General features: G+C 43.4%; 1 protein-coding gene across 6 annotated transcripts in view; it reads left to right on the top strand.

Moving 5' to 3' along the window:
* The first annotated feature begins 19,448 nt into the window (after positions 1 to 19,448).
* Positions 19,449 to 26,484, top strand: part of FAM13A (family with sequence similarity 13 member A) — a 139,060-nt gene continuing 132,024 nt past the window's right edge. For 4 of the 6 annotated variants that reach the window (XM_042807847.1, XM_042807846.1, XM_042807845.1 and 1 more), the window contains exons 1-3: positions 19,449 to 19,546; positions 22,227 to 22,416; positions 24,747 to 24,956. In XM_042807847.1, coding sequence (XP_042663781.1) covers positions 19,520 to 19,546; positions 22,227 to 22,416; positions 24,747 to 24,956 — 427 coding nt within the window. In that variant the 5' untranslated portion in view covers positions 19,449 to 19,519. Of the gene's footprint in view, positions 19,547 to 19,614; positions 19,895 to 21,485; positions 21,842 to 22,226; positions 22,417 to 24,746; positions 24,957 to 26,484 lie in introns of those variants that run through there. The other 2 variants (XM_042807844.1, XM_042807843.1) reach the window with 2 other exon arrangements.

Raw genomic sequence — 26,484 nt, 5'->3', positions numbered from 1 at the left:
GCCTGCAGAAAGTTGACAATTAGTCAGACCTGGAGAACTCGGTCTTTGATTCACCAACAGAGACAATATTTCTAAGAGTATTTCAGCATCTTGGTGCTAATATGAGTCAGCCTATGCTAGAGAAACTAACTTCCAGGAGTTCCACTGGCATTTCCTGCAACTTTAACATGTGTTTGCTGCTTTTGTGACAAAAGAGGAAACTATGGAGCAACACTTAGTGCAGTTGGCAACAGAAAGGACTTTTGCACAAGAACAGGTGTGCTTTTAAAGTGTTCCTGTAACCTTGCAGGCAGAAGGTAAGAAGAGAAAGGAAACTGGATGCAACTCTGTTGTGCTAGGCTGTAATTTTCCTTTAGACATTTTAAATCTGAATTTTGTGTCCATATCCAAAGTTAAAATAAATATTGTCCATTTAGATTGCAATGTAAACATAGTAGCACTGGCAGCTGTGGAGAAGAGAGTAAAAACATAGCTAAAGTTTAGCTCTGCTAAAACCACCACTTGTGGGATAATTGTTTGTTAGTGCCTTCACCATGAGTATGTTGCAATGATCATTATTTAATGGTTGAGCTGAATAAGGCAGCTATACTGATATACTATAAAAGTTATATTTTACTCACCAGGAAAAGTAATATGAAAAAGCTTAATGTAAATCTGAATTTTACATGGTATCTGTAGCAGCTGCTGCTGGAATAACTGTTGAGAACAAATAGTATTAAACATTCCTGGACATAGCAATGATTTATCACAAGGCAAATGTTCGAAGTCAGTTTGCACTCCAAAGATTTATCTTTGGGATCTGTCTTATACCCCACCAAAGCCAACAAACAACAGAAAATAGGAATGACAGAGATGACAGAGTAGTTTCCTTTTTTTTTTTTTTTTTTAATGCAATTAAGAATGAACTTCAGTAATATTAGAAGCTGATGAAACTAGGCAGATGTTTCTTTCACTTGAGTAAAGCTGCCCCTCACATTTACAAATTGCTCAGTCAACCACAATCAAATACTTTTCTCAATTTTGTCAAAGAGTTTCCTGGTCATACTCGATGAGAATTTTTTCTTCCCTCTAGATTCAGTTCACACAGTCATATACTGGCTGGGTCCAGAGGGTACTGTGAAGGTCATCTAGTCCAAACCCCAAGCTCAGAGCAGACTCAGCTAGAGCAGATTTCTCAACTGGCCATGTCCAGTTGGGTTTTGAGTATCTCTAATGATTGAGACTTCACAACCTCTCAGCCTCTCTAGGCAACCTGTCCCAGTGTTCGACTTACCATTCACAGGAAGAAAAAAAAAAAAAAAAAAAAGGCATGTTTAATTTTATGTTTAAATGGGATTTCCTGTACTTTTGTTTGTGCCCATTGCCTCTTGTCCTGCCACTGGATAGCACTGAGTAGAGGAGATCCTACCTCAGTTGTCTCTTTGAGGCTCCACAGTCCCAGCTCTCTGTGTTTCCTTGTATGACAGATGGTCCAGTCCCTTAATCATCTTGTGACCCATTCCCCGGACTCACTCCAATAAATCCATATATTCCTTGTATGGGGAGTCCAGCACTCAGGACTCCATTTGTCTCTCACTAGTGCTGGAGGAAGGATCACTTCCTTTGACTTGCTGGCAGTGATCCTTCTAATGCACCCCAAGAGGCTGGTAGTATTCCTTGTTGCTAGGGCATATTGCTGGCTTATGGACAACTTGGTATCCACCAGGAGCCCAAGGTCCTTTTCCGTAAAGCTGCTTTGCAACCACTTGGTCCCCAGCAGGTACTGGTGCATGGGGTTGTTCCTCCCCAGGAGATTGCACTTCCCCTTCTGGAACTGCATGAGGTTCCTGTCAGCCCATTTCTCCAGCCTGTCAGAGTTCCTCTGGATGGCAGCACAACCCTCTGGCGTACCAACCACTCCTTTCAGTTTTGTGCCATCTGCAAACTTGCTGATGGTAGACTCTACCCCATCATCCATATCATTAATGAAGATGTTTAAGAGTACTGACCGCAGTATCCTCTCCTGGTGTATGCACACAGCTAGTGACTGGCCTTCAGCTGGGGTTCATGCCACAGTTGGACTTCATGAACACAGTTCTTTGAGTCTGGCTGTTGAGACAGTTTTCAATCAACTGTCCACTTATCTAACCCATACTTTATCAGCTTGTCTGTGAGGATGTTATGGGAAACAGACTGAAAGCCTACTAAATTCTGCTCAACAAATAAACAATATCTGCTGCTCTCCCCTCACCTACCAAGGCAGTCATCCCATCATTATCAGGTTGGTCAGGCATGCTTGTCCCTTCACAAATCCATGCTGACCGCTCCCTCATCTTGTCCTTCACATGTTTAGAAATGGTTTCCAGGTTTACCTCCTCCATCACTTTCCCAGGGATCAAAGTGAAAGGAGACCAGCTTGTACTTCTCCATATCATCTTTCTTGCCCTTCTTAAAGACAGAGTGACATTTCCTTTCCTTCCTTCCTCAGGAACCTCTCTAGAGGACCACAGGCTTCCAAAGATTAGCAAGAGCAGCCCCACAAAACTACCTGCTACCTCCCTCAGCACTTGTAGGTGCATCCCATCAGAACCCACTGACTTAATGTACGTCCAATTTGTTTAAATGTTTCCTGACCTGATCCTCTTCCACCAAGTCTTCCTTGCTCCAGAGTTTCCCACTGGTCTCAAGAGCCTTGAATTTGTTAAGGATGATCTTACCGGTAAAGACTGAGAAAAAGTACCTCTGACTTTTCTATGTCCTTTGTCACCTGGTCGCCCACCTCTTGCTAAAAGATGTTTCCAAGTGGTATCCCTCCTGTAGGCTTATTTTTAAGAAAACATGTAGAGTAACCCCATGAATATAACTCAAGCAATGTGCATTGTCTGTACAGCTGTTGGGCATCAGTACAGAAAGGCACATGAATTATTCCTTTGCTGTCAATACTCATAATAGCATTACTCATGTGCCCAAAGTTAAGCACGTATTTAAAAGCTTTGGGAAATGGGCCTTTAATTTCCATCAATGCGAAATGCTTGAAACACAATCTGCTGCTATTTAAATCTTGTCTGAGACATCTACAGAGTACAAAATTGTACACATTCAAAGATCAATTTAAAGAATTGCTGCTAGCAAAGGAAAATGATAGGAAATAAGAGAACAGTGAAGAGTGGTGATTTTAAGGAGGACTAGGAGCTGGAGCAGACTGATGTTCTCATGCTTGGTATGCATTTTGCAAAACTGGATGTGTTTGTTTGGATGCATTTGGAAAAGGGCTGTATAAAGCCCGAAACACTGATCTTAAAACACAGAAGATTTAAAATATGCAGAAAAACTTAAACTCATCTCAGCTCTGAGCACCTCTTTTCCTCAGACAAGGACTTGCCTTTTCTACGTGCACTGACACTCAGCTACAGAAATTCGAGTCTTGGTTTTATGGGGCCTCAGATGTTTTCCTCTAAACACGGTAACACAAAGCATACTGCCGAGTGCCTTGCTGAGTGTGCCAGCCCAGCATCCTTGGGGACACTTCTTTGCCTGTGTATCTTGGCCCATTCCTTCATTAGCTTCTCTGCTAGGACACGCGGTTCTTGATTGTAATGACACCTTTGTGCAGGGTAGAAAAGGAGTTTAGCTGGTTCCTACAAATATGACTGATCTGGGAGCCAGAAATGAGCGTTTTCAACTTTGTGATATTGCTGATGTAATTTCATTTCTTGGGGTGGAGGAGCTGCCTTTGTAAATTGTTTCTGGCAAGAGCTGTGACTCTGCACAGCCTCTGCCCCACTGGGAACCACAGCTTTTGCCTAATCTGCTACTCTGAGAGTAATAACAGTCAATTATTGTAATGGGACCGAGATCACAAGTCCCTATTCTGAAAAGCAGCAGAGCGGCTACCATGTGCCAACAGGGTAATCAGTGCTGGCTTTTGAGAACAGCTCTTCCCAAGAGATTATAGAGATGACAGCCTGACCTCAAGTTGTTAAGGGCTCTCATGTAAAACTGAGAGATTAGTTTGACTTAGATTAGCCCTGCCAGACTCTGACCTTGCTGTTTGCATCCTTCTTCCTAAGTCTGTCTTTGAAGTCTCAGTGAGGTGGGGTGTAACAAGGCTCTTTGCTACTTAGCATAAGTCTGCTATCTTCTTCTGTCCTCTCCCGAGCAGGTCTGTGGGGACACATAGAAGAGCAGCTGCACTGAGGTTGAACATAAGATGACACAAAAATGCAAGTTTTGAATTTTTGCAAGTGCCCTGAGGTTTCTTGAGATGAGGAATATGAGGAAAACATAAGCATTTAATATTGTTCATCTAGGTATACTTTTACTTGATTAACATATACATTAGTAGCCCTATCAATAGCACCATCTACTGCCTTCCCGATAGCAGGACACAAGTTCTGCATTATAATAGCAGAGATGACTAGTGAAATGAGAAGAGGGCATCTGAAGAGGTTGCTCTCCTCACCTCCTGGCAGCAGCAGTGCTGGGGAGCCACTGCATCCACATGTGTTCACAACACAAGCCATCTGCTGGGAGCCAGTACGGCAAGTCTCTGTCAGTGCTGTGCAGAGCTATTTTCAAGCTATTGGGGCCCTCTTTTCAGATGCGTCACCAAAGTATCCCACCTGAATTGGTCACTAATACCAGGAATATTATTTCTTCCAGCGCCTTGCCTAGTCTTCTCCACTTGCCCTTGTCAGTCTTTAAGTCCATTCAGGGGCCAGCATCACCTCTCCCCAGCATTAATCCACTGTGTCTGCCTCTCTGCAAGGCCAGCACAACATGATTTTCATTCTCCACTCCACAAGATACAAGCTGTAGATGCTCCTGAACCTTTCCTTGGAGATGAGGCCGGGCAAGGGAACACAGATGAAAAGACATAGATATGACTGAACCAAACTAAAATAAGGAACTGATACAAGACATTGTGGGTTTTATTAATCATACAATGTACATGTTTAACTAGGAGACCATAACACAGTGCATGGTCTGAACAACTGCCTAAGCATCAGAGGATGACAAGATCCCTGTCCTTTGCACAGGTCAGATTTGGTGATCTGCATACGATGCAATCTTTGATTTCCTTTGCCCTCCCAGGATACCATGAGACTTTGGACCTCTTGGCTATTCAGAGTGATAATCCCTTATCTAGTCTGTGAAGAGGGAGTTTTATCCCAAAGTGAGTGTTATGAAGCTTCATGGATGCTCCAGCCCCACCCCTGGGGTTTGATTATGGAGACCAACCACCTAATTGTTCACTCCAGATTTACCCTCTTGTCGAAAGGAACAAACATTTCTTGTTCCTTTGTTTGACCTTTTTTGTATTGTTCCAGGACACAGTGTTTCACTTAGAAATCTAATTTTTTTTTTTTTTAAGAGGAATTCAATTTCTCATGCTGCTGCGAGTTGCTCTCTAGCATTCACAGAGTCCCTGCTCTGCCCCAGGGAACTGAAAGGAAGAAAAAAAAAAAAAAAAAGAAGACATAAGCAAGGAAACAGAATAAGCAGAAGTGGCCAGCATCAACATGGGAATGAGGAGTATAAGGAAAACAGCAGTAGCTTCCAATACTGCAGAGCCAATGACACCTGAGATATGGACATGGATTTTCAGGGGGAGTCTCTTGTGTCTGCAAAGGGGCAAGCCCACATGCCTACCAATACCACATGAGGGCATGAAAAATACCTCTTCCTCCTTCCTCAGACAACTATAGGAACCTAATGTCTCTGGGGCTCCTAATTATCTCCAGATTCTGGCAGAAACCAACAACTGCATTCAGCAGTGATTGTGGTTAGGGGCAAGGGCTGAGATGGGACAAACAGAGACATTGTCCCCTTCTGCTCCTCTGACTGAATTTTCTGCAGCAAATAAGCCAACCTGATAGCCTGGCATAAGGCTCAGGGTCAGATGCTCAGCAAAAAAAAGGAAAACACTTCTCATGTGGTAAATTACCATGGGGTTCTCTGGAGAAAACTATTGTGTGATCATGTCATTAAGGATATCTGACTTTGGAGTCAAGTTAAAGTTGTACAAACAGCCCTCCTCAGTTCTAAGTGTTTAGCTATGCAGATTAAATCATTTTGCTGCAGGGTTTGAGGGTGTTGTATAAATTTATGCCAGGAGAAAGTCAGTAAGTGACAGCAGTTTAAAGATCTGCTCAACAGAAAAGTAAAAAAGGAAAAAAAAATCCACACAAGAAAACCAAACAAACAGTTGAAGAACACATCAGTTCTGTCTGGATTTGAAGATTAGCTTTGTAGCTAATATCAAACAGGAAAAAAAAAAAATCTAAATGCTTACAACATGCTCAGGACCATGTCTGAATAATAATTATGAAGCTGACTTAAAAACTGAGATGCTTCTATGGCAATGCTTCTATTGGCTTAATTGTCGTAATAGTCCGATGGGGCAGCAGTGATGCTGTGAATGAGCACCCTCGTCCTTGGGAAGGTCAGGGATCCTACTTGTACTAGTCAGTTAATTGGCTAACCTATGATTCAATGTTGCTAAAACATTGCCTGCACTCACTGAAGGCAACAGGAGGCAATTTTTACCACTGAGTAGATCCTGGGCTTGGCAAGACATCCTCTCCCCTGCTTCCCCACGCTGCACCTCACTTTCCTCCTCTTCAGCATACACTGCATATTTTTCAGCTCAATGCATTTCTCCAACCCCCCTGATGCTGTTTTGCCAGGTTATTAATAACAAATTGATCTAATTGGAAATTTTTTGAGACCTGTTAGCCTTCGTGCCATTAATTTGGCTGTCCATGAATCAGGGTGGCTTGAAAAAGGGGATTTCCCTGCTGTGGCCCTGAGCTAGCAGGCAGAGCCCCAGTGCCCCTCTCCTCAGGAGAGTGTTTGCTTCCAGTATCCCGATGGGTGCATGTTTCCATCCATTGCCAACCTCTGTAAGAAGCAACTGACAGTAAAGATCAACCTGGTTGCCACAAGGCAAACTCCAGGCCCCTTCTTTGTACTCCTGGACAGGTGAAAATGTCTTCAGCCCATTGGCTATGACCTGCAAGTTTTCCGAGACTCCCTGTGCTGATATTGAAAAGGGATCATTTTTTTCCCACCTGTTCTGAATAGTGAGAAAGGAAGTAGTTGCTTGAGTAGAGAGAGAATAAAAAATGGGCTGGACAAACACATGTGGTTGGATAGATGAGGACATGCATCATCATGTGCTGTGTTCTGTAATGCAGCATGAAAACAATTATTAGCAAGCACTCACAGCAGGCAATGAACCACAGAGACCCATGAAAATGACCTCGTTTCTGCTTTCTCCCCTTCTGAATCCTGATCTTGCTCTAAAGGGAATCATCAAGACAGATCCCAAAGAGCTAAGTGCACAGTGAAGTCCTTCAGCAAATAGCCCATGTTCAATACTGCATCCCTGTGCTTGTTATCATATACCTCTGTATGCTGTATTGGCTTTTTAGTGTTGGTTTAGTGCTAGAGCTGTTGTGTTATATGAATCTATAGGGTACTTGAATTTCTACTTCCAGGAGCAGAATTCTTTGGAGTCTAAACTCCCCTGAAATCCCACCACTGCTTTTGAAAATTGGTCTAATACCACCAGCAATGGGTACCCCTCGCTAATTCAGAGTGCTGAGTCAAAATGTCAGAAGGACATCTGCATTCCTGTCTCTGACTGCCCATGGTTTTGTGGTGTGTCGGGTGGGTGATGGGCAGCAGTAGTTGCCCTCTAGGGGACTAAAACCATAGGTGGCCACTTCTTTGGGTGTTCACAGGGCATATTCTCTCCCCACTATTTACCCATTGAGTTGCAAGTAAAGAATTTGGAGGGCTTGCTAGAAGGACACTGCAGGATCCGTCTATGCCGTCGCTGTGAAATGGGGATTGTGTTCCTTTCCTGTCACGGTGAATACAACCATTCAATGAAAGTGGGCTTTATAATTGCAATGCTCTAAAGTGACAATTGTGTTTCATCTACATCCAAGCTATACGGTTTCCACTGACCTTGTCTGGTGCCTGTATGACCCTCAATACCCCTATGGGCTGTGAAACATAAACAGAATTATCTGTGCTTGGAGACTTTCCTGCCTCCGCTGAGGACAGGCACAGCAAGTGGCGGCAATCCCCACTGCTTTATGTTCCCTTTTATAAGCAAGGGTGCTGCGACTCCAAATCATTAGGCACTGTGTGGGAGAGATACAGTAAAAATGACCTTACAGCCTCTCTGAGCCAGCACAGGCACTAAATCAGTTGACAGCTACAGCAGGAAAAGAAGGCTGTGGAGCAAAGAGAACAAAGGTAAATCAGAGCAATCAATCATGTCTGAGTCAGATCTGCGTGTGTCCTTTTTTGTTTGGCCAGGCTCTGACAAGCAGGGATGCACTGGAGGAGAGCTGCTGCCTTCACTACTTCCCACAGAAACTCCCAAGCATGGAGAATCCTCTTTCCTTCTGCAGCAGGAAGCACACACTCTGTGTGTGTGTATGCACAAAGACATGCTTTTTTTGACTAGCTGACATTGCAGAAAAGCTGGGTTGCAACACAAAATTATGGATTGTACTCGGAACAACTCCTGAGCTGTGGGCAATATGAGATCATGAAATGAATCTGAAACCTGTGAATGAGCACCCCTTGCACATCTTGCTGATAATCAAGCTTTTAAAAACATTTTGCTGATAATCAAGATTTTAAAAACCTGCATGAAAGAGCCGAGCTGAATTCTGTGCTAACTCAGGCTTGTTGAACTACATTTCCCAAGACACTTGTAGGTGGAACAAATGTGGAAGACCTGTCAGAGGATGCATCTTCTCCAGGAAGAAAATCTTTTATTCCACATGCATAAGATATAGAGGGCTCTATGTGACTCTCAGGGTGAGTGAGCAGGCAAGTAGGAGAGAAGGGTTCTGCTGCTGTGGATAAAACTTTATTTCCTCTTAAACAGAACAAGTTTGTAATGGAATCATTGAAAAACAGGCTCTTCAACCCCATTTTTAATCCTCTTGGAATAGAATTACTTTTCAAATAATTACATGCTTTTTACTGTAGCCTGGGTTCTTGAAATGCCTCCTGTTTTGTCTGACACAACCCTTGGCTGATTTATTGAAAACAATAAATTTATTGTTATTTGTTATTTTACCCTGTCATTAACCTTTATTCCATTAAGAGCTTGTGCATTGCGAAGTCTTATTTGAGTTTTCTATGGTCAGGTTCATTGTACGGTTTACATCGCTGCAGAACTCCCTGCTTCCCCTTGGCTGCCATCTGAGTGTGTTGGGGTCACTTGCTGCCCTCTCCTCCCACAGGCAGCCCAGGGAAAGGTGACCTGGCAGAAGCTGGACCAACTCATTGCTTCCCTCACCCGGTCACCCTTTATCTGTATGCCTCGCCAAGGGTCTTCGGCACTGAAAAATCAAGGAGATGAGGCCACTGCCCAAGGGGTTTAAAGTCCAAGCAGCTGTTAGCTCTCAGGCTTCTTGAAAATTTCCAGATGAACTACTTTACAGTGGGAAACAGCTTCTTGACTAAGCGAGCATGTTTGTGGAATATGTCTGCTTCCCATGGATCAGTCCTCTTTTGATGAAAAAGGGAAAATCCCAAACTCAAAAAAAGTTCTATTTGGAAACTCAGTTCCTGTAAAGCACTGTGACCTGGGGTTGCCACGTCATGTGTCTTTCTCTATTGAGCCTTCCCTTGGACCATGGACAAGAAAGTGTCTCTTCCTGTAGACCTTCATATTCGTTATGTTTCTTGTCTTTCCTCCTCCATTCAGAAAGCTACTCCAGAACTTTGATAGGTTTCAAATATTTTTCATTATTTTCACCCTACCTTAGTCAGTAGTCACATATGCCAGTTTGACTTTTTACTAACATTGTTCCATACATTATAGCTCTCTCTCTGGTGTTTACCTCTGCCATGTTGTGGCACTAAGCAATCATACTTGTTTTCAGTCTTCATTTTGCAACTTCAAACTGAATTTCCTTCTCTTTATTTCATCCTGCTATTTCTTTTCTGCACTTGCCTTCAATTAAATTAATCTTTCATGAAGCAGGACTGAACACAGTACTGCAGATGAGCTTATGCCCATGCCTCAAATGGCAGAACCATTATTTCTTTGATTCGGCTGGAAACACATCACATCACAGATCCTAGGATTTCACCAGGGTTCATTACGATAATGCAGCCAAAGCAGGTCTTGGACTGACAGGTAAAGAAAAGAATAGGAGCAGGAGTCATCTGGTGAGAATGTCAATAAGATGTGGTGGAGGAATTTCAGAGTTGAAATAATTGATTTTCAGCCACCAGGGTATGTGCTAACATTTTATCAAAAAAAAAAAAAAAATCAACATTTTCTTCTGAAGACAACTCTCTTTCCCTGATCAACTTGGTTGGGATCCAGATCTCTCCCTGGTACTAGCTTTCAGACAAGTGAACAAGCCCAGTAAAAAAGTCTGTGAAACGCAGACAAAATCAGATTTGCAAGCCTTGCCTCTGGTGGGGCTGAGTTTTGCTTGGCTCCCAGATGCACAATTTCCAACCAGAACAGGTAATCAATGGTTTTGATACAGTTGCTTTTTGAAGGCCATGTGAGTGGGCTTCACCTGGGATGCTGAATTTTACAGTAAATTAACTTGCAAATGCCATTCATTCTTAAAGTGCTTATTTTACACACTTGGTAAATGCTTGATAAATTAAAAATATAACTAAAACCAATTCACAGGGCAACAGCAGCCAACACAAGATCTTCCTTCTTATCCTTTCCTAAGCAGCTGGGTAGACAAAATAAGGCCTCAGAGTTTTACCATGAAGGTTGACTTTTTCTCTCCTTGTGGTCAAGACAAACTCTTGACAGGGCACAGGTTTCTAAAGCAAGGTCAGATGTAATGCAAGTGTCAAATGTTTGCATCACAGAGCCTAAGTGCAAATTCCCTCTTCAGTGGTTTTCATCTTCAGTGCCCAAACTGGGCACTGGGGACATAGCTGCCGGCTTTGCCTGAGAAAGGACAGCGAGATTAAGCTCACACACATAACAAATGAAATTTCAAGGCAAAAAAATTATCTTGGTCTGGGCATGTAGCTGGTCACCAAAAGATGAACATTTTTAATATGAAACATTGGAGATATGTCCCTTGCCAAAATGTGATAGGGGGGAAAAAAAAAAAAAAAAAAAACACCAACCAAACAAACAGACAAACAAAAAAACCCACCAACAACAAAAACAGCAAAAACCACCCAAACCAACCAACTAAACTAAAAAAAGACCCACAAAACATTTATTGCCCTCCCATTTTTTCTCTCTTTCCACTGTTCATCTCCCTGGGGAATCCTGGAAACTCTTCCCTGCTTCCTGACAGCGACTGGAACTCTCGAAATAGCAGCAGCCCAAACACATTGGGTTATGTTTCAACCTTTTCACAAAGTCCAGCCCAGATTCAAGAGCTCGGATTCTCTTTTCAGTTGACTTAAGTCTAAATCTTCACTTCTGGCTAAGGTTGCCTCATTACCATGTGTTAGCTGCGCTCTCACGACATTGCCCAGTTCACAGCTGGATTCTAGTGGGGTCTTGATCCCACTAAACCAGGGCTCCTGGCCTGCACTGGGCACAGAGGTGTAGCCAGACACAGAGGCTGGATTATGCTGGTTTTCTAGATCAAGAAATACAGGCTGAAATTTTTGAGATCTTTGGAATAGGGTAGACATCCCATTAATATCCCCAGCAGCGTGTCTCAGCAGCAGCACAGGCTCCCACACTCATCCCGAGGGGATCCTACATATCTTTAAGCATGCTGCAGTCTTGCCAGCTGCTGCCTGGATCTGCCTGGTTTTAAAGGTCTGCACAGGTTTCACCAAGCATTGTTTTTAGGACCATGTAGCTCACTGTGGGATAAGGTAGCAATGCCATCCTCTCTCCTTGTAGAGCTGTTGATCTTTAGCAGTTTAATTGCTAAGGTTGACTCACAACCTGCAGCAGGTGCTGAGATAGGGAGAGAAAGAGGGGACAAACATTGCTTATCTGTTTGTAAAGCTCCTCACTATTCTCACAGGGTTTCCAATGAAGTATTGTTACTTTGCTGTAGGCATGTTACATTTTTTGACACTCTCACCTTCCCATACCTCCATATTTCAACTGTTTCCTTTGCTTCTGAGTTCTTTATAAAATGTCCCAGCAGCTGATGTTGGGTCAAACACACAGCTCTCTGTAATGTTTGGAACACAACACCCCGAGCTTCCCTGCTCTGTGTCAGTGTGACCACAGACATCACCCGGCATAAGTACTAACCACTCTGAAATAGGGCTGTGTCTCAGAGATGAAACAATCCATGCAGTGGGGGTATTAAAAAATGTGTATGCTCAAAGTGAGACACCCAAAACCAATGAGTGTATTGAGACCACCATGGCAGTGGTGTGCCAAAGGCTCCGCTGGTAATGTTTGGCTGGTTTCTTGCTCGGTTTTGTAGCCCCTAAGATTTTCCTTCCCAGATGGATAGGTACATTTAAAGGTCTGTCTGACAATTGGACCTGCAAAAACATAAAGGCAAAGAACTTTGGTAAAAGTATATCACCAAGAACAGAAAACACTTTTCTAAAAGATGGGAATGGCCAAGTAGTCTACCTCCAAAATAACACTGGATGATTTTGATGTACTGTGAAAATGTAACATCATGTAACCAACAGCATCAGTTCTCACTATAACCTGTAGTAACTAGAAACTGGCTTAAGAGAGAAACTGTGTGCATCCAAACTTCTTAACAAGGTTGTCTGTACAGCCTGAGCATGCAAGCCCCAGTCAAGAAGGCTTTGCTATGCAACCGTAGGACCAGTCTCTCAAGAAAGTGACTTCTGGAAAAATCGACCTATTCCCTGTTCTGATCTTCACAGCAGCCCACACCTCTCACCTCCTATTTTGCTTATAGCCCTGATCCAAAACTTACCAGCAGTTTATGAAATTAATGGATATATGATCAGGTCTCCACTGCTAAAACAAACTGAGAAGAACATGTTGTTCCTAAAGTATGGCAAGCAGATTTCCTAAACTGGTCGGCACAGTGCTGGAATGGAGACCCTTTCTACACCAACCGAAAGTCTTTGGAATGAAATTTTGCTGAGATTTTAAAAACAAGTACATTGGGTTTTTTCTTTTGACCAAGACAGGATTTTCCCCGGGCCCTTCCTATTGATGAGGCAGGGGACCTGGTGTGAGATTAGAAACTGCATGACAGCAGTGACCGAGCCAAGAGGACATGCCTTAGGCACCCCTGCAGGTTGGCTGGCTGTGAAACCGGGGTTATCCTAGGCCACAAAGCATAATTTTCTCTTGCTGCCTTGCAACCATGACCTTTTACCACAAGATGGGGATGTAACCACGAGTTTAGGCCGGGTATGAAAAGGCTTCTTCCCCTGCAGGACTGTCTCCATGATCCTTGCCCCCTCAGGGACCTCGCTTTGTTGCTCTTACTTGGAGCATGCATACATTCGTTCATAAATAATAGCTGGTGGACTGCTTTGCTGTCATCGAGGGATGCCTGAGTCTGAAACAATTCTGTTTCTTTGCTTTGTTGAAATTAAAACATCTTTGTGATGTAGTTGGCCGTAAACCATTTGAGCTTCTTGCAACTCCATGTCAAATTTTAAATCATTGCAGCAATAACAAGAGGCAGACTTCTCTCTGAAAATACCTATGTGAATTTATGTCACTAAGTAGAGATTAGTGAGCTAATGATTAGTCAGCTGACTAATAGCTGACTATTGATTTAGTCAGCTAAATCAATTCTAAACTTACAGAAGCTGCTTTATTTCCTGCTTTCAACTTCAGGAGTCATCAGATACCCACAAATGTTCTATCCCAAAATGCCAAGGGAAGAAAACCAGGCTAAAATGTGACTGGGGCAGGCCCTTGTCCTTCAGAGTTGATGTTTAGCTGGCAGTGGTTGGCAGCTTGGCTGAAGCAAGTAACAGGCTACATTTCATAATACAGCAATGGGCAGCCCCTGAACGGTTTTGGTAGAAAATATTGTCACATATATATTTATTCTCTTTATGTCGCTGTAATGAAGCCTCCCATTCCTCCTGAGCTAAGGGCACGTGTTTAGCATACTCAGCCATTCATTTTGCCAGAACTTCCTTAGACCTTGCACACATACTGGGGGTTGAAAGGGACTTGAGCACCCAAAATCCCATCTTGCATCACCCATGCTATGAGGTGATGCATCCTTCCATCACCAATTTGGGACCACAGATACCTTGGTGAATAGCTCTAGTCACTCTCACAGAGCTGCCCCAGGATGTGGGAGCTCTACAGAGATCAAACACTGCAGCACTTTGATGAAATTTGTGTTTACAGTTATCTGGGGGGGAAGGAAAGCAAAGAAGAAGGAGGAGAGGGGAAGGAAAACGAAACTTCAAGTACCAGAAACCACAAACCCTAAAACTTCTCCCCCACAACAAAATACTATATCAAAATGTAGGTACTGGGCATTCTTCATTGTTTACCTACAATAAAAAATAATTTACTTATAAATCCATTGATTATTTCTGTGCTTTCTTTTACAGTACTGTTTATATGATGAAGTACTCATCATTCATAGTATTCTACATTCAGAGAAGTCACATGTAGTAATGAATGCCTTCATCAAATATTGTCTTTTTCTAAAGGAAATTTTGTATAAATAAAATGGGCTGTCATAGATAACAAGATAATGTTGAGCACCAGAACATTATTCAGTGATTAAACTGTTAATTGTGTTTCAAGAACCAGAATTTGGTTTTTCACTTTATGATCATAACTTCCCTAGCAGATTTCTCCTCCCTACATCCCCACCACCCTGAAGGGCAAAGGTACTGTGAAGACATTCAAAATTGATCCTGCTATTTCTGTAGGATTTACACTGGAAAAGAGCCACACAACAAAGCCCTGCCCCATCTTTCAGTGAGAGAGCTCTTAAAAATGCTACTTTTAATTTTCTGTCCTCCATGTGCTGCCTGGTGGATTTTGGTGTTTCTTCATGTGGACAATGCAATAGAGTGAAAACGAGCTAGTTTCTAGTCCCCTTTGCTTTCTGGTTTTTGTGCAGAAGTGCAAGGTAGCCTGGGGAAAGTCATCCTTCTCTTTACTCTGAAACCCAGTGTCCTTTGGTCTAGTGTTACTGAAAAGCAGGCACTATTGTTAACAAGCAAAGATATGTGAAAAGCTCATTAAATTGGAGCTGGTGGGGGAGAAGGCAGCATTCTGCCCAGCTGCTTGGTGAAGTTTGTTTATTTGATTACTTTTTTGTATTTACTTTGTGTCCTCCAGCACTGGCGCCCAGGGGAGTGGGATGCAGGGCCCTGCTGGTAGCCCTGACCGCTGGCAGGCTGAGCCCAAGTGCTGGCGCCATCGCCAGCCCCTGCACATCCTTCTTTGTAACGCAAGCGTAGGCTGTGCTACTGAGGAGTAAAATCCTCAGGAGCAGTTTGGCTGTCTTGCAGCTTGCACTGTGTTTAGGCAGAAATCGTGTAACACACTTTGTGCTTTTAGTCTCCCACATACATTTAACAACCACCATGATTTTTAGTATGACTTCATGCAGGCATAGCAATTTAGCCTGGGCAAAAGTTAACTGTTGTGATACCATTTGGTTTGGGGAGGGGTTGGCATTTCTGTGCTGTGTTACAAGCCGGGAGCTGGGGTAACAGCAGCAGCAGCACTCCTTCTCTGGGTACTCTATTGCTGTTTTAAAAATCCAGCTTTCCCTGGATCATAACCTAAATTATGACACAGTCCTACAATGGTATTGCATAGCAAAACTACTTAGATCACCAAATCCTCAAATGTCAAACAGTTTGCACAGACATGTTTAACTTTGGAATTAGGTAAGCCTGAAGAAGCCTGGTATTATTTTAAATAATTTTGCAATTAGTATGACAGTCTTCATCCCATTGATTCAGTAGGCTGGTAACTCCGCTGCTTAAGTATCCATTAGTTTTATATTCAGCTATTTGAAAGTTATTTGGTTTTCCTTGTTTCCTTATCCATATAGTTGTATTTTACTGAGTCAAACCAGTTCAGTAATACTTCAGTACTTCATACAGATGTCTTGATTGAAGTGAATCACATGCTTTTTATTGCATGCTCTTTTTTTTTTTTTTTTAAAAAAAAAAAAAAAAAAGTAAAGGGTCTCTTGTTACGGCTTTTTGGATTAGAAGTTCCAGTTAGTTACACAATGGTAAAGAAACCTGTCTGTCAGATGCTCTGGTCTGGCAATTTCCAGCTGCTCTTGCATGCTCCTTGATTTCTTGATTTGTCTCCTTCTCTCACCTGCAGCTGCCAGGCCTTACACCATGCTGGTCACAGCAGTATGACCCATGTTCAGCTGGACTGGCCTTCTCACAGGTACCCCAGAAGGTCATGGCAAGTGTCCTGCAGCTGAGCTGGCTACCTGGGCTAGCCAGGAGAGAACAGTGTTGAAGGATGCCAGAACTGGCAGCAGACATTTATTTCACAGCAGCCCACTTTTATGCGGGCTGTTGTGAAATGAAAGCTGAATTCTGATGTCACAGTAGAAATGATGAATAATAGTCAGGTTAAAGCAACATATTGCATAGCAGAGATAATGGGATTATTCACAGAAGTGGCGTGAGGAAGTTCCTTTGAACTTCTAATGCTACCCCAGCTGTTCCTCCCCTCTGGAAAAGTTGTTTCAACATCTGAGGTTAAATGCTTTATTTGTAAAGAAGTGGGAGAGAAAAAATATATTTAATATATTTTTTTTCCTTTCTTGATTCATTGTATGATTTTATTAGCCTGACTTTTTCAGTCTTTTTACACTAGCTTTTAGCTGATAGGTAGAATTAGAGAGTAGATGATGGACGTGTGTAGCTCAGCCAGAGAACATATTCTGTTGCCTTCCCTTAAAAGACAGGCATGTTAAAAAGCCACGGAGCACTTCTTGCACACAGATGGTAACAGGGTAGCTGAAAAATATAGGAAACAACTGTGTGACCAAAGGTAGGTAGGCATGGTATGTCATAAAAGCTAGTGAGTCTTGAACTTCTGGGTCTCACAGACTTTTAATCAGTCAGTCTTTCACAACATGTTTGCTCTGATTTGACCTCTCATGGCTCTAGACATTTTTATGACAAGTTGCATATTCATCCTGTGGCTGTACTACCCATGCAGTATAAAATTCTACAGGAGTAAAAAAGGGAAGAGACCGTGGTTTCATGCAACACCTTAGCCAGAGAACATGAAATCGCATAATGGGGATCTTCTACAGAGGTGTGGGGTTTTGTTGTTGGGTTTTGAAAGTTTTTTGCTTCTCTGTGACAGGCATGACTGCTTCTGATATTTTGTTTTCTAAGGGTTTTTCTGAAGTGCTTACAAGAAAACAGGGAAGGTTTCCCAAGTAGAGTGCAACCTACAGTCAAATACCACAGCACATCTTGGCTGATTTCTGTGGTGCCAGAAGTACATACTGGTGCTCCTCATTCATCACACCCTTCTTTTGAACAGTCATCCTGAAGGGTGGTGGTTCAGTGAAGGGAGCGGAGGAAGATCAGGACATAGAAACGTGTCTCTGTGGGAAGGGTGGGAAGTGCAGGAAGGAATCCACTTATTTCTAGGCTGAAGGAATCCATTTATTTCTAGGCTGAGGGTAAGGAAAAGTTCAGGTAAATCTTACTCTGCCCTGCACAGGGGAAGCTGGCCCTGTGAGGTGCTAATGAGGCAAAGTTAAGAGGGGACAAAGGCACTGAGGAAGTTTCAGTCTGATTTCCATTTTTCTGCCACACAGGAGACAAGTAGGCTGGCCTCTGGCTCTCTCAAGACCTTAAGCAAGTACAGAAGTGTCTGTATTAAGCCAGAGAAAAGTTACCAATGTGTCACAGCGCCAAGTGCTCCAGTGACTTAACAGAAGTGTGACTTTCCCAGCTCCGATGAACAGCTGTGGTGGAAAAATACTGTACTGCAGCCAGAGTACTGGCTCTGGGGTTGCTGCCACTAGTGCTTGTCTTCTGGTCTTGCTTTTTACAGAATGAGAACCTGCTGCTTCTCAACATACATTTAAAAAAGCCTTAATGCAGTAGCTGCTGTTCGCTGCAGGTTCATGTCCGAACTCTTCACCCCGAGTCTCCAGGGAGTTGCAGTTCCTTACTGCTCACTCTCCAGATTACAGTTTGAAGCATGCCATTGGATTTTACTGTGAAGCTGCAATTTGGAGTAAGAGGGGAGCTGTGTGTGATTTATGTGAAAAGCACGTTAGAGGCTTACAGTAAAGAGGGGAATAGAGGAGTTGTTACATCAGCTCACTTTGAGAGTCCCATAGTGGACTTAAAAGGAAACACTAATGCCATAGTCTAACTTTCTGTTGTAAACTCATAAACTGGGAAAGCAGTCATTTTGGCTTAGACTGGCTTAGAGAAGAAAACAGAAACTGACTATGAAGGAGATTCTGATTGTAGTACTTAATAAAAAACAAGCTGTGAATGAAAACTCAAATCTGCAAATAGCATTTTCCCTCTGATGAAGAGCTTGATAAAATATTCTTCTTCCTCTCTTTTTCTCTACTTGGGCAGACTTTCTTTTGTCCCTATGCCAGAGGCAGATATTTCTGAAGAGGCACTTTCCCAAAAGACCTTTGCTCCTACCCCGATACTAAGGCCCTGCTGAACAGTGCTTGTATCTGAGCAGATACAGAAATAAATTATGTGCGTGTGCTTTTCTTCCACAAAAAAAAAAAAAAAGGTCAAACATCTGGAACACCAGAACTCCACAAATCTGTTCTGAAACATGCCTTAAACTTCTAGGACAAACACACTTCCAGGAGTGGGGCACTGGGGGAATGAATTCCTCTTCCCGCCGCTGCCGTGACGTGACTGCTGGCAGTCTCTGGCTGTGTGGGGTGTCCTCCTCCTCCCCTTTCCGCTTTAACCTTTCTCTTATTTCACCAACACATCCCCAGACGGAAAATCACAGGGGAGTTACGTTTACACCACTTCACACTTTCTAAATTCAGGTCAAATATCGCACCTCATCGTGCTCTGCTGGGCCCTGGCACGTCAGGCTACGCCGCCGGAGGCTTCCTTGGCACAGGGGTTTGTTTTGCCCCGCCGACTTGCCTCCACGCCACGCTGGCCGGCCCTGTTAACCTTTAAGCGTGCGAGGCCAACAGGCCCCCGCGATTTTCACCGCGGCCCCGCTGAGGCTCCTCGGCTGAAAAGCGGGTTTTGCGGCGACATTTTCGGCGGCGGCCCGGTTCTGACCGAGCCCGGCCTCCCACACGGGCGGAGCTGCCCCCCGCTTCCCGCTCCGCTCCGCACCGCACCGCCTGGCCCGGGGTCGCGGTGACGCCGGGTGAAGCGGGGGGGGGGGTCGCCCCTCGTCCGCCATGCCCCGGGGAGCCTCCGTGAGGCAGGGCTCCCCTCGCCCAGCCCTCCCGGCGGCGCCGGCGGGAGGGGCAGGGGGCAGGCCCGGCTCCCCCCGCACGCCGCGGGGGCGGGCGGGCGGGCGGCAGCCTGGGGCCGGGCCTCCCGCCTTGAGGGGGCCGCCGGGCCCGGCGGAGGCGGGTGGCGGGAGACGGTCTGGCCGGCGGCCGGCATGGGGGCCGGGGCGCTGGCCATACGCGTGAGTAGGGGCTGGGCGCTCGGGGCGGGCGCGGCGCTGCCGGGGGAGCGGCTGCGGAGCGCGGCCGGGCCGTGGGGAGCGGGGGGCGGCTGCCGCCTCCCGCGGGGTCCCGTGCGGGGCGGGAGCGAGGGGAGGCCGGCCTGGGCCCCAGCGCCTTCTCCCCGGCCCCAGCGCTCTCCATCTCCCCGCTCGGCAGCTGCCGCTCCGCGGGGAAACGGGAGGATTAATCAAGGCGATTCCAGGTTCCTTCCCCCCCACCCCCATTTTTTAAGCCGGCGAGCAGCGGCGCGGCATCGTTCCCTGTGTTAAAACTGCTGGATGAGCTGAAAAAGTGCATCCCTGTGGCCTGTAAATAGCTTTTCTCAACTCCGGTCATCCTGTCTGGGAGGCACTTTGTGGCAGTATCGTGCAGAGATGATTTTCTTTTTCCAGTTTTGGTGATCACTAACAGTTGCATTAATATTTGGACAAATTTTCCCTGTGTAAAATAAAATCTTCCATCTATAAGGTCACATAACATTGAACTCTTTGTCTCGGAGCTGTTTCGAGGGAGTGATTTCAGTTTGATTTTGGTTAGAAGTATATTTTGGATAACTGCATGTAAGTTTTTGTTCCTAATTAGCCCATCCTCTCGAGATCCAGAAACAAGCTCAAAAACCTCCTCTGCTGCTCCTGTGGACATGGGAAATATCTCTTGGTTCTCTTGCAAATTTATATCATGAGTTTCCCTGAGTAAATCCAGCTCTGACTCAGGTTTTTGAATGCTGAAACGAAAACAGGCTGGAAACCTGTAACTGAGCAAGATCATGAGGCTAATGGGAGGCCTTAATTAGAAAAGCTCCCTGAGCATCACAGCTGCCCAGAAACTGCTCAGAAGATTTTTGCTGTCTTCTGAATTTAACCCAGGCTACATGATTTTTGCTTTGGCATGTGTCTGCTTGAAATGAAAAGTCATATATTATACATTCAATCCTGAATGGGAGCATTGCTTTTTAAAAGAGATGTGATACTATAGTAACTCAAGTTTTAGTTGAAACACTGATGCATGTACTGTTTATTGTAAATATTTATAAGGTGGTCACAATAATGCTGGTTTTATTTATATATTATAATTCTGTTTCACAAATAGTAAAACATATTTATGACATTTAAACAAGCAACATCTTCTGTAAAGATCAGATAATTGTTGCATGGGACCCAGCACTGTAGAACACACGTGCTCCAGATAGCTGGGTTTAATGGGAAGAACACAGCAAAATGAACTGCAAGATCATATTATATCTGAAAGGACAGTTGTGCTTAATAGCAGCACCAGTGCAGACGTTCATGTTGCTTAAAGACAGCAGTAAAAATACCTCACAAATGGGGAGACTTCAAGGGTTTGTTTAAAACAGAAGATGTACGCCTTGCTAAAATCTGTCTTAATGCAGTCAAGCACCTAGACCTTGGCAAGATTCTGAACGCTTCTTTGTGTTACTGTACAATATTCTCTATGTGCAAGGTTTCTACTACCTGTTTGTTAATAAAACACAGTAGGAATAAGTTCATTTTTAAGCATCACGCTAGAAGCGGACTTAAACAAATAAACTGAACACCATGGTAGCAGTGTCCCTCAGTTCCTGCAATGTGATATCAGAAACGAGAGGAAGTTTATCAAAAGAAGAACTTACTAATTTGTAGTTTGGTTTTGTTGCTGGGTTTTGTTTGTTTTGGTTTTTTTTTTTTTTTTTGAGTGAGGTTTGCTGAGTTCTACTGTGATTGTCCATATTAGTGAAATAATGGTTAGGTGTATATAGAAATCACAACTGTGATGGGTGATGCTGCTGTTCTGCCTTGAGCTGTCTTTCCAAATGTGCAACACTGTATGCTGATTTAGACTTCTGTCTATTATTGCTCCTATAAATTAATCCTATATTATGTTATTCCCTTAGGTTTTATTTGCTATGCTCTCATGTTTTCTCTGTCACTACAACTCAAAACTTGGGAGAATGTTGTGCCTCCAAAAGAACCTATGGAGTGTATAGAATTAAGGTTTTATTGTGGAGTGGTTTTTCCACCCCCATTACTATGTGTGATTAGATTACATGGTCCCTTTCTAACCTTAAAACCTCCGTAATTAAACTTCAGACTTAGCAGATACTAAGCATAACAAAGTCTTTCATAAGGATCCATCTAACCTGACAGTGGCCAAAATGAATCCCTAGGAAAGAGCATCTGGAAGAAGGGTGCAGTGAACCTTCCCCAGAGTGGTCTCCCAGACTCTAACAGGCATCCTGGAGACAACCTGAGCTAATGGTGATGTACTGGGATTTTTCGTGTTCGTGTTTGTCCAGTTGCTTTTGTAACCCACGTGAATTTCATGAGTTACAACAGCAGTCTCCTGTGATTCCCAGTTGCTTGTCACTGTAGTAACAAGCTTGCATACCAAAGTGTATTTTTCTCACTTATTTTAACTACAGACTACTTACACTCTTCTCCTTTTAGTTACTCTTATAGAAGTTTTTTCTCTGATTGTTTTTATGTTCCTACTTCACAGAGATTTTCCAGTGTATTAAAAGGAAGTAAAGCCAAAACCTTACTCTGGAGCACAGAAGCCAGTTATGGTGGATGTGCTTATGTTGTGACTGTATCCTTCTACAGCAGATGTGACTAATGCACTTTTTTCCTCTGCTCCTTTAAGCAAAGCAAATCAGCTGTGAGATTGAAGGAGGACATGAAAAAGATCGCTGCGCTTCCACTGAACAAGCAGAGGCACACGACCTGTCCGAAGGTGTTTGGTGTGAGTCTCCTGGAGCTCCAGCAGCAGGGACTGAGCAAGAACGGCATCCCAATAGTTGTGTGGAATATAGTCGAGTACCTCACCCAACATGGTAAGCTTAATGGAGTCACTTTTGCTTAGTAGCACTCTTTATGTAAGACTCTTCAGAGGGAGGGATCCATCTTTTCTGTGGTACAGGGGCTAAATAAAGTTGTGGCACTAACCACAGGCAAAGACTATTACTGTGTGTGGTTTGCTTCCTTTTTTTTTTCTGCCTTGATGCTGACCTTACTTTTTAATAAGGTGTTTATAAAGGTAAACTACGATGTTATGAAGCATCACACTCTCATAAACAAGCTGCTCTGTTTATAAATGGAATGTATTTCATTTGTGAAGGTTTCATTTTCTAGTTGCAAAACATTTGTCCTTAACACTTTCTGACAGTGAGAAGACATAAGTGTATATAGAGATATTGACGTGCGCGCGCGCACACACACCCCATCATAGAACATTACTGAATAGGAATACATGTTCTTACAGGTTTTCAGATAGATTCCAGTTCTTATTAATCACCTCAGGGAAGTAGGTGTCCAGTTCTTAGCTTCTCTTTGCATTCATTTAATGGGACTTTAGTTCCTGTTGTTCTGTTCTTTGCAGAAATCTAGAGCATCGTTGGTGCACAGATGTATTCTGTGGCAGTTGTTCAGCAATGGAAAATATTTTGTGGAAGTAATTTCATCTTGTAAGAAGCTGCATCTGGTTTTACCCTAAGGTTTTTCTTTTAGCTACTCAGTAGTGATAATCTAATTGCAGAGCCTTAGATTCCATGTCTGTATCTTGATAGACCTTCAGAAGCTGATTGATGCAAACATGGCTTGGAAGTTAGCTCAGATTAAGATACAGAGCAAATTTAAAATATGATCCTGCCTTTACACAGCAGCATCTTGCTTGATCAACTTGCCTTAAAGTGGTCTGCTAGAACACTGAAAAAGCAAAGATGGAAAAAGATTTTGCATCCTTTAGGGTTTAATTAAAACCAGAAACTGACAAACACTCTTGACTGCAAGCTGTGGACTGTGCTCTGTGTTCCATAAAAAGATCTGAATCCCACACGACTGTGTCCCAAATATGAACTAAACAAGCCAAGTCCTCTACTCTGCAGCGGGATTAGCTAGGTTTCTGAATGCCAAGGTGATTATCCAGTCCCGATAAAGATGTAATCCATTCTTTTTCTCAGAAGTGCAGGTAAGAGCTCAGAGATGCCCTCTTATACGGGAAGTTCTTGAAATGGATGTCCCATTCTTTCCTAAGGTTTGTGTTGTGGATCAGTGGTGCAGTTAACTGCAGAGACATTTTTAAGAGGCCCAGATAAGAATTCAAACTGTTTAGAGGCAGGGTGTTCCATGAATCATGGTGACTGTTTGTTCAGTATTGTCATGCAACTCCAATTCTGCAAAAATATTGTAACAGACATTGTAGGTCTTTTTAAAGCCAGAGCATTTCAGAGTCTCTCTCTAGCTCATGAGGAACTGACTACCCATTTGAAAAAGCTGAACTGACTGTTGGGCAGCTATGGCCTTGAACTAAATTTGCGTTAAGCTGCTATTTTCAAATTTACAGGTGAAGCCAAGTTTTCCTATGCTGAATTTAGTAGTATCTGATTACTGTTACCCGTATGTCTACCCTCTCTTTATTTCCATAAATAACTGAGGAAGGGGAAAGAAAGTTTTATTTGAGTAGTGACTATGTCCTTTGCTCACGTAGTGCTGCAGAAATTAAAATCATTATTGAGGTGTGGTGTTTTCTGCTGCCCCCAAGATGGCAGTACAGCATACCACGTAAGAATGCATTTTGTTGTGCATACAGGAATACAGGATCTGTAAGCTGTATCTTATATTAGTCAACTAAAATGCGTGAGTGCTTGTGCGTTGTTTTTTTTTTTTTTTTTGCTTACTAGATCAGTTTGTCTTCTGGTCCCATAAAAGAGACTCTTTCTCTCTGCAAACTGCTGCATCATTATTGATTTCTTGGACTGGAAGCATTCTGTCAGACTGCTGTTCCGTAATGTCTGGTTTGATGAAAACAATATATATTTTGATCCTTTCAGTGTTATGCTTCTGAAGAAAAATAAGCAGGTCTGTAGAGACAGTATTAGAAAGGGCAGAATTTTTGTGGTGAAAAACTAATTTACTGAGTTCAGTTTTAGGCACTTTGCTGAAGGTTTTGAATCTCAGTATATGCCTGGAAAGTGATGTTTGATACGGTATGATTCATCTAGCTTCCTCCATAGAAACCTTCCTCTTTGTGTATCTCCTTCACTGAGTGTGGGGTGTCTGGCCTGAAGTGGTACACAAGTGTATTATTCACACTAGAATATCTGTTTCATCGTATCACTGAGATGTCTTAGTTCAGATCAACCTCATATGCAATATGTAATTACAGGTATGACGCAGGAGGGACTCTTCAGGGTAAATGGCAGCATGAAAATGGTAGAACAGTTGCGTCTGCAATACGAGCGTGGAGAAGAGGTGGAACTTGTTAAAGATGGTGATGTGTACTCAGCAGCCAGTCTGTTGAAATTATTTTTGAGAGAGTTGCCAGATGGGATTATCACCTCTGCCTTGCATCCCAGGTTCATTCAGCTTTACCAGGGTAAGTGAGAGGTAAAATCTCCATCCTTCAATGCACGTTCTCTCTTGATAATTGATTATCTGGTTATAATTGGTTATGCAGTGAGCATAACCAATACTCTCTTAATTTACCTACTTGGTTCTGCATTTCCTTTGACTTTAGCTCTCGCCTGCTCCCAGAGTGCCTAGATTGCTTCTGTTTTGCTAGTGTGATTTCTGGCAATTCAAATGGACTCTGAAAAGTTGTAACAACTTCATCTGCTAATCAAATTTGGTATCCGTTGGGCCCAACACATACGTTAAGTTTCTACTTCTCACTAAGTGATGTGACTACCCATCAAAAAATGAACCAGCTTACAAGTAACGGCGGAATTTACCTTTTATTCCCCATCATAGCACACAATTTGGAAGATGTCTGTCTTTCTGTGTGTCTTTCTGTGTGTCTTTCTGTGTGTCTTTCTGTGTGTCTTTCTGTGTGTCTTTCTGTGTGTCTTTCTGTGTGTCTTTCTGTCTGTCTTTCTGTCTGTCTTTCTGTCTGTCTTTCTGTCTGTCTGTCTGTCTGTCTGTCTGTCTCTCTGTCTGTCTGTCTCTCTGTCTTTCTGTCTCTCTGTCTTTCTGTCTCTCTGTCTTTCTGTCTCTCTGTCTTTCTGTCTCTCTGTCTCTCTGTCTGTCTCTCTGTCTGTCTCTCTGTCTGTCTCTCTGTCTGTCTCTCTGTCTGTCTCTCTGTCTGTCTCTCTGTCTGTCTCTCTGTCTGTCTCTCTGTCAGTCTCTCTGTCTTTTTCTCCCCCCCTTTAAGTGGTGGATCAACCAGAAGAAAGAACATAATTTCTGCTTTAGAAAGTTGAAATTTGCACAACTGTCTGTCAAATGATTTTTCAATCTAATTCATTTGTAACAGAGTCTGTGGTGTTGTTATGTGGAAGAGGTGGTGGTTGGCCATGGTCCTTGACCGTGTGGGTTGGTGGCAGTTCTTTCCTCTTGCTGCAGGCGGTCAATACGTCTTCTTGCTGTCTTCCTAAGAAGCTGCGAAGTGAGTGGGTAAATGTTCCTAGAGATGTGCTCTTGACAGTATAGCAGGCAAATGTGATGCATGATGCAGAGGAGGAATGTTCACTCTGACGTGCATCCCTGGTGAAAGATGGTGCAAAGTTCTCACAGTCTTGTCCTGAGGTCTCCCTTCGGCTTTTCTTGCCTGCAGTGGAGATAACTTTAGCCATTGCCTGGAGGAGGGAGAACACAATCGTGTCATTTCTTTATTTCCTGTTTGGCACTGTACAGACTGGTGAGGCTGCACTGGAGAAGAGCTCTCTGCCTTCCCTTGAGCGCAGGCATTTCAGCTGTAATCAGGTTGTATGTGGGCTGTGTAAAGTACCTTCCTCATTTAGTAAAGTTGACTGGGGCCCAAGGATAGGGTTCAGGAAGTGTTGTGTAGGAAGGTGCCGTTGTTTTAGAAAGTCCCTTTTTTCTGGTCATCACTGTGCTTTCTTTTGGGTCTTTTAGATTTCACCAGGTCTGACTCATGAGCTGTATTTAATTATGTTCTTTCTCAT

The sequence above is a fragment of the Tyto alba genome, unplaced genomic scaffold, assembly GCF_018691265.1.
Source record: "Tyto alba isolate M040663 unplaced genomic scaffold, T.alba_DEE_v4.0 Super-Scaffold_6, whole genome shotgun sequence".
In the NCBI taxonomy this organism is placed as follows: Eukaryota; Metazoa; Chordata; class Aves; order Strigiformes; family Tytonidae; genus Tyto; species Tyto alba.
This window is presented reverse-complemented; position numbering and strand designations above follow the sequence as displayed.